This window comes from Malurus melanocephalus, unplaced genomic scaffold (genome assembly GCF_030028575.1).
Source record: "Malurus melanocephalus ecotype Western Australia unplaced genomic scaffold, MMel_1.1 scaffold_957, whole genome shotgun sequence".
NCBI lineage: Eukaryota > Metazoa > Chordata > Aves > Passeriformes > Maluridae > Malurus > Malurus melanocephalus.
In genome coordinates this window covers 125,873-134,106 of record NW_026624189.1, presented here as the reverse complement: position 1 = coordinate 134,106, position 8,234 = coordinate 125,873, and the positions used below count along the sequence as shown (strand labels likewise).

The following is an 8,234-nucleotide window of genomic DNA, read 5'->3' as shown; positions in this document are numbered from 1 at the left end:
CTGACTGTCTTCCTCTGCAGTTCCTGAGCTACCTGGGTGCCTGTGACCGGCTGCTGAAGCAGGGCTAYGAGGAAGGGCAGGTGGAGGAAGCCATGGAAATGTTCCAGTACTCGGAGAAAAAGGTCAGAATGGGATGGCACAGCCTGACCCTTTGTGCTGTGTCCTCCAGCTCTCTCTTCAAATGGGCTGCATAATTCCCTCTGCCTCCACAGCCYCTCCTACAGCCTTATGGAGGGCCAGACCTGTGGGGCAGTGTCACCATAAGGACCCCTGGAGGAGGACACCTTCTCCTTCACTCTTCCCTTCCTCTCACCCTGCTGTGCAGCACGAAGCTCACTCAGCCCCTGCACAGGCAATCCCATCCCAAGCCCACTCATGCTCACTCCTGCCCTGCCAACCCTCCCTTCTACCCCCAGGGAGGAGAACCATGGAGAACTGGGCATTTGTCTCCATCATCAGTGTCTCCTGGGGGTAATGAAGAGCCTGGGGAGGTGGAACTGCATGAAATCTGGGCTGGCAGTGTTTGCTGGGATGCCSATGGCCACAGGATTGCCGTGTCACTGCTCCTTAGGGCAGTGGCACTGGGAGGGTGCCTGGGTCTCGCTGTCAGGGAAGGGTTTATTTGTTGAGGACACAGCTCCAGGTGATGTTGTGCTGCTGGGGCCCAGCCTGAGCAAGGAGAGGAGCAGGACAAATGAGTTCCAGCTGTGCTCACTGCCATTCCTCTTTATAACGCAGACAAACACTGGATGGAATTGATATAAACTTTATAAGGAATAAGTGAATCTAGAGGCTGACTTTATTAAATACTTCCTATTTAAGAAATTTCAATGCTACCAGGGATATGTGTGCCCTCAATCTGCCATCACGGTGACCCATCCCTGCCAGATCTTCTGGCTGCAGCCATGTCCCACAGCACTGCTTCTGCTGCACCCCCATAATAATCCACCCGTGATAACATCATTCCTCTCTCTTTTTTCTTCCTCCAGGCAGCTGAATTCTTGCATCTGTTGGCTCAGTTTAAYGATATGGGTTTCCAGCAAAATGAAATCAAAGAAGTTCTTTTGCTTTGTGGGAATCAGAGGGAGAGGGCACTGGAAGAGCTCGTGATGAAAACGCACTGAGCAGTCACAGCTTCCCCTTTCCAGTCCAGACAAGAAGGACTCGAGTGATTCTGCTGCTCCATCCCCACCCCTGCAAGCACCAGACACCAACCTTCTCAGCTCTGCCTTGGTGTCTCATTTTATGGACATCCATCAGAAGAGTGTTTGTCATTCAGGCACCGATTTCATTGCAGGAATGTTTTTCTCCTCACCCACACATCCCCACCCTTGATCATCTCAGCTGTTCACATTAGATGAAAGAAAATCCAAACCGCCTTCGGCTTCCATTTTTGCAAAACCCAAGCCAAACCAAAGTGTTCTCCCTCCACCGGGGGTRATGGGTGTCATGTTTTCAGCTACAATCAAATAGGAATTCTTAAGAGATTATATAAATCAACAGAAGAAATTGTTTTCCTGAAAAATGAGGGCTCTTGCAGGAACATGTGTTGGTCCTGGCTTGGGAAGAGTCTCAGCTGGCTTAGTCATGGTTGAATATTGTCATTGAAATCCACTTTGATCACATTAACTTCTTCTTTCAAACCAGAAATGTGAGAAAAATATGCAGTTCCATGTGGGTAAGGAAAGAAAACAGGCTGTCSTTGCTCTGAAATACATCAAGTTTATCGAGTGCAATGAAAAATGGTGAAAGCAAAGGTTTGTCCTCATGCAACTTCATGAAATCAGAACAGAGAGATGGGGAACTGCTCGCTGCCCTCATGCTCTGCCCAAATCTGGAAAAGTCAGGGGATGCTTCCCTAAACTGTGAAGACAATGGCTCCAAATGAAGTTAAGTATGAATGTCAGCATCAGGAACATCTGGATGCCCAAGAGAATTTCTGTAATTGAAGGACAGAGAATGGGAGATTCAGATCAGTGCACAGGATGTGTGTCTTGGCTTGGCAGTGCAACARTGGACAGTGTTTTCACATAAAGTATGTTATTTTCCTGTGAATTAGATACAGATGTAATTTCTTTGAGTAAAAATGCTTGGGGGGTTCTTCTGCAATGTGTTTGTGTCCTTTTCTGTCAGGATGCCAACTGGCATAACCCAGCAGAGAAAATCCTTAGTTGTATTAGTACCATTTTTCCACTGTATCCTTCCAGATGATCTCCCAGTGCAATGCACTGCCATCAAGGTAAAACACCCTGTCCCTACTCCCTGGATCTCCAGATGGATGCCAGACAGGAAGGTACAGCTCTCCATGGCTGCCTTCATTCTTGCCTGAATGCAACAAGGAAACTTGGCATCCAGGTTTTAGGGGTGTTCATCCATCCATCCATCCCCAAGGATGCTTTATTCCTGCTCTTCTTTAAGGCATTGGAATGGAAATGGAGGCATCATGTGTGTCCTAGGGAGATATTTCTGGGGAGTTCACAGGCTCTTGGAACTGCCAGCCCTATTTTTCCTTGGTTATACAAGCTTTTATTTTTGATACAGCTCTCATAAGGCAGGTCCATCTACAGACAGCTTGTCCCCCTTGCCAAGATGATGTCACCTTATAAAAGAGACTTGCAAAAGGTTAAACTGCAATTAGGCAGATCGCATCACCTCAAATTGTGATCTTTGGCGGAGCAAACATGGTGAGTTTGGAATGGGGAAGATGAGGGTGCTGTGCAGGTGCCAGTGGTGCTGAATTCTGGTGGAACARAGCACATTGGCAGTATCGTGTCCACTCACTGTGCAAAGGCTGAGGCAGCTTCTTGCCCTCAGTGGTTTTATTGGTCCTGGCTCATCACTTCTTGCAAAGGTAAGAAATGTGTCTTTTTTCCTCCCTTTGCACCTGGACTGATGGATTCAACAAATGGCTCTTGGGAGCATCTGTGCCATACTCAACCACCTGCCAAGACTCACACTTTCCCACAAGTGCTACTYTTGGAGTCTTAAAACCTTTTGCATTTTGTTGACAAATATCTTTGTAAGCCCCTGAACTGTCAAAAAGCCACGTGTGGAGGTGGGGAGGACGTTGTATCACTTGGTGTTGGAGCTGGAGGGAAGCAGTGAGCCTGCCAAGTTCTGCAGTCCAGGGTTGGCCACAGGAGCCCAACATAAATATTTTAGTAACAGAATTATTTTAACTTTATTTTAATGGACATTTAAGCTGTTTGTTCAACTTAAAATTGTTTTAAAGCAATGTGTTTCCATGTTCTGCTCTCAGGAGAAGATAATGTGAAATGCTAATTGGCTTTGGGAAGGGGACAAGGATTTGACTTGATGGGTTCCTGTAATGTTCCACCTGAGAACAGTGACACTGCTCAGTTGCCAGTGCCAGGGCAGAGCTGGGACAGGTCCATGGGTGTCCCCTGCCTCCCCCATGCCACTGCCACACCTGCAGCTCCACCATCAGCAGTCCCCTCAGGTCACAGCRGGACGTGACCCAGGGGCAGGGAGCAAAAGGGGACAAGACACACCCAGTGGTTTTCCATCTGGCTGTGGGTGCAAGCTGAGGTTCTCTGGTTTGTTTTGGTTTGCGGTTGCGTTGAGTGGGTTTATTCTCGAATGCAGGAGCTGTTTGGAAAATGCTGAGGACTCGGCGAGGATCAGCAGCRCAAGTATTTGAGGCATCTCAGCTGGTATTCCCTTCCTCTCCCAGCCTGGACAGCACAGGCAGCCCAAAGCCTGCCCCATGCATGAGAAACCAGYTGAGCTGGGGTCTGGGTTTGCTGCTGCCCTGGTCCCTGTGGTCACAAAGGGGAGCTCTGTGCTGCCCAGCCATCCCCAGAGCTGCTATTGAGGGCTGTCCAGRTGGGGGGATCTAATGGGAACAGCTCCTCTGCCAGCTTGGTATCACCATGTAATGGTGCCACTCYCTCTACTCCTTCCCTTCTGGCACCTTCTGCACTTCCAAGCTTTGCCCTGTCCTCAAAAGGCCCCGACTTGGCTCAAGCAAGTCTCTGATGAGAGCCAGCACTGCCACCCAGCTGGGTCTGTGCTGGGGCTGAGGGGGTGATGGATGGTTCCCCAGTCCCAGAAAACCCTTGGCACATTAAGCACTTGATCCAGGAGCTGCTTTCTTTCACTCCCCATCTCCCGTCCTCCTCCCAGGACCCTGCTCAGCCAAGGAGAATTCCCAGGGGAGGGAGGGCTGCGTGGGAACTGCGCTCCCACAAACGGCTCTGAAATGGAGCTGCAGCTGAAAAAGCATTGGGGGCAGGAGCGAGTCCTGACATGGATCTCTGGTAGGAGGTATTTTCCTTCAGGAGAGGGGGGAAAGAGCCCAGCAGTGGGGAAAAACCCCAGGAGTAGTGAAAAACACACTAATGAGAAGCTTTTCTKTAGCTTTCCTTTTAATTCCAGGATATAATGAATGATTTCCCATTGAGGCAGAGAGGAGGTGGAATGCTGCACACCCTCAGAGTGCAGTCAGAATAAATAAATCCCATGTTTGCATCTCTGTGGTATCTGTCCTCTGCAGAAGCCACCATGTCCTGCACACGGCTGGCTTGTGAGCCCATGGCTGACAGGACTTGGTGCCCATGCAGGGCAGGAAGAGGCAGACAGCAGCTGCCCTGTCCCTCTGGCAGGGTCTAATGTCAGTCACCTCCAGTGTCCAACACGATGCATCCCTGGAGCTGGGCATGGCTCCGTGGAGCAGGAGAGGAGCCCAGGGGAGCAGTGGTGCAGAGTGGAGGCCACRTGCAAGGAGAGCACCCCGATTTGGAACTGGTGACATTACGTGGCGATGTCATGGTCCCGTCTCGGCAGCCGCAGGAGGAAGGTCTGCAGGGAGCCGCTGCGTGGGAAACCTGCCCGCTCTTTCTTCTGCTTCCAGGTCTCCTCTTCCACCGAGTAGAGGACTGTTGCCATCTTGTTGACRGTGTAGATGGTGTCACCCCTGACCACAGCAGTGAAGAGGGCTCCCTTGCTGTTCATGAACTGCCCGGGCAGGGCACTCCACTGCCGCGATGTCAGGTTGAAGCAGTCAATGACACAACGCAAGAAGTCGTCGTAGGGGCCGTTGCGCATGACGTAGAGGTTGTCACGGTGGGCCACCATGCAGTGCCCGTAGCTCTGGTGCCGCTTGAGCTCGGTGACAGGCAGCCACACATCCTGCTGGGTCTCGTACTCGTAGATGACAGTGGTGTCCAGTGGCTGCCACAAGCAAACGAAGATCTGCCCCACGGCTTGGGCACAGGGTGCTGCAGTGCTCGGCTGCGGCAGATCAGAGACAAATGTCCAGGTGCTGGAGGCCAGGTCGTACCTCTCCACAGACTTGAGCGAGATCTTCTCGTACTCGCCGCCAATGGCATAGAGGAAGCCCTCGTGGCCCACCAGCCTGACGTCGTAGCGCAGCTGGTGCGGGCTGGGGAACTCGCTCCAGGTGTCGGTGTCGGCATCGTAGCAGAAGCTGCTCTCCACCACTTGCTTGTTGGCCCCGTAGACACCCCCCACGATGTAAATCTTGTTATCCATGGTTGCCATGCCGGCTAGGAACGTGCTGGCACTCAGAGGAAGGCACGAGAGGGTCCTCCACGTGTTAGTCTCCTCGTCCAGGTAGCAGATGGTCCTGGAGAGGTCCTCCAAGAACTCGAACGTAGGTGTGTGTGCTCCCACTGCCACAAAGGTGCAGGGTAGGAGGGCTTCCACATAGGCCAGCAGGTCACCAGAGAGGCAGTCCAGGTACTCCTGCAGCTCGGTGTAGCTGTCCCTGATGTAGAGCGCAGCACAGTGGAAGAGATCCAGGAGGCCGAAGATGGCAGCGGCTTGGTACAGCAGGATGCAGTTGTCAGAGTTGATGGAGTGGATCAGGTACTTGGCCAGGGGTTTCACCTGCAGGAAGGCAGCACATTCCACGGCCTGGAAGGTCTCCTCGCTGCCGAGGACGGGCCTCTCGCCCTCCAGCACCCGCAGCATGGCCAGGAACCCGGCAGCACTCAGCTCCCCCAGCCCGATCTCCTCCTGCGTGCTCTCCCTCATGCCCGAGCGGAACAGGGCACGGAAATATTCACTGCTCTCCAGCAGCAAGGCCTTCTCCACCCAGAATGACTGCTCCTCCACCCGGATACGCACCCTCTCCGGGGGCCTGGCCTGGGAACCTTCCTCCTCCGGGGTCATCCTCACCCCGAGCTCAGCAGCTCTCAGGGGTGGGGAGCACCGGACGCCCCTTGGTGCCGTGCCCCGGCACAGCCCCCTCTGCCCTTCTCCGCCCTTTGATGCCGTTGCTGCACAGCCCAGCAGCCCTATAACACAAATACCTTGGGCTAAAGATAGCTGAGCTCATGACCGGGGCCCTTCAAAGGCATCCGCCCGGCTCAGCTGCCCACCCAAACTCAGGCAGGGTTCCCGGGTCAGCAGCCAGCGCCAGGCATGGCAGAGGTGCCCAGATCATCCCCTGCAGKACACCCAGGAACCTAAACCTGCTTTAGGTTCCCCACTCTCAGGCATCCTCCTTGTGATGCCCTAAAGGAACCCAGCCTGGGGAGGGTGACACATTTGCATGGATGGAGAAAGCAGATTGCCACACTGCTTTGTTTCCCTTTATGGCCACAGGGWGGTAAATGACATCAGCAAATCTTGTGGCTGCCCAGCCTGGCTGTGGAAAGGGCCTTGGCTGTTSCTCAAGTGTTGCCATGGGCCGGGAGAGACCTTTGCCTAGGGAGAGGCATTCACAACATCCATCCCAGTTGCAAAGAGCCCTCACACAGCCTGTGCTTCACCTGGGGATCTCATGGTGAGAAGAATGAAGTGCAACAACCCCTCCTCACCAAAAAAATCTCCCCATAATRTCCCATAATATCCAGCTGTGAGAGGGGATAAACCCCTGTGACTGACATAGAGGTTGAGTGAAGAAAAGTGTTATTTGTGGCACATCACTCGTTTGTATGCTAATCACAGCTTTTCCTRGCTAGAAATCCTATTTCACCTCTGCTGTGGGGTGCCAAGGAGGGCTGACAACACGGCTCACATGGGAGGCTCCTTCCTGGATCTCCCCATCACTACCTGTGGTTAGTTTTGTTTTGTTTTTGATGAATAGTTTAACCTTACCAGCCTATGCTGTTGAAGGTCTATTTTTTGCTCCCTCCTTAACCCCCTCATCCCRGCAGCTGGGATCATTCAGGGTAGCACATGATGGCAAAGCTGTTGCCTCAGGGTCATAGCCCCAGCAGGATCCCCCAAAAATCGGAGTTTAGGTGAGAAGGGGAGAGTTTTGCACTTGCACCACTGTCAGTGATCCTCATGGATACCCAGCTTAAAATTCCATGTTTAGCTCCGATTGCTTTTAAACACCTTAGATCTGTGTCCAAAGGGGCTCTGGGGTCAGGAGTCCTCAGAGGGGCTCTGCTTCCCACAGGGGAGTTATCCCTGTGATCCCCATCCCTCGGATTTGCAGGGACTTCCACACTCCCAGACTATTTTGGGAGGGTTTAAAAATATCCTGCCTGCATTAACGGGCAATATTCCCAAGGGTGCCGGGCATTGGGCCCCATCCCAAATGTCTGTGATCGCCGTGACAACGCTGATTTCAGCCTCCGCCACCTGCTCGGGCTCAGAGCCCCCGGGTGCGGGCTGAGGGATTGGTGCGGGCGCTGCTCAGTGCTGCCTGGGCTCCCTTCTCCACTTGGGATCGARTCTTCTGGCTGGGCAAGGGGTGTGTTTGTCCCTGGGAAGGCTCTGCCGGCAGCAGAAGGTGTCTGTGTCCAATCGCACCCCAAGGAGCCGGGCAGGGCAGGGCAGGGGGCTGCACAGGCGGCTCCGGCTGCTGCCCCTGCCTGCCCGAGCTGTGATGAGTGCGCGGCTCAGCCAGGGCACAGGGACCGGCCTGGGGCTCGCTGGGACACGGCGAGGAGCTGAGGGCTCGGCAAGGGGCCGGGACGTGGCCAGGTGGCCACCGAGCGGAGGTTTCAAGCCCAGGGGTGTCTGCCCGAAGCCGGGGGAGTTCGCGGTGCCGGCGTGTGCCCTGCCGGGAGCCCGTGCTGGGGTGCCCGGGGCAGCGTGTCCATCCCGCGGCGTGGCAGCTTCCCTTGCACGGAGTTTGGCCGGAGCCCGAGCAGCCTCTCCCTGCCTCACTCACCGCAGCCCCGGCCGTGCAGGGACAGCGCTCCCCGGCCCGAGCTCCCGGAGAACCCCGCAGCCCCGCTGCCGGCGGGTTTTAATGTGAGAGACTGCGTTTCTTCTCTTTCTGGGGTCTGATG

The 8,234-nt window shown here is 54.1% G+C and overlaps 1 protein-coding gene across 1 annotated transcript; it reads right to left on the bottom strand.

Annotated features, from left to right (window-relative positions):
- Positions 1–4,724: 4,724 nt before the first annotated feature.
- Positions 4,725–6,156, bottom strand: KBTBD13 (kelch repeat and BTB domain containing 13). Its single transcript, XM_057386359.1, has one exon. It carries the CDS (start codon positions 6,154–6,156, stop codon positions 4,774–4,776), a length of 1,383 nt encoding a protein of 460 aa, XP_057242342.1. The 3' UTR covers positions 4,725–4,773.
- Positions 6,157–8,234: the final 2,078 nt, after the last annotated feature.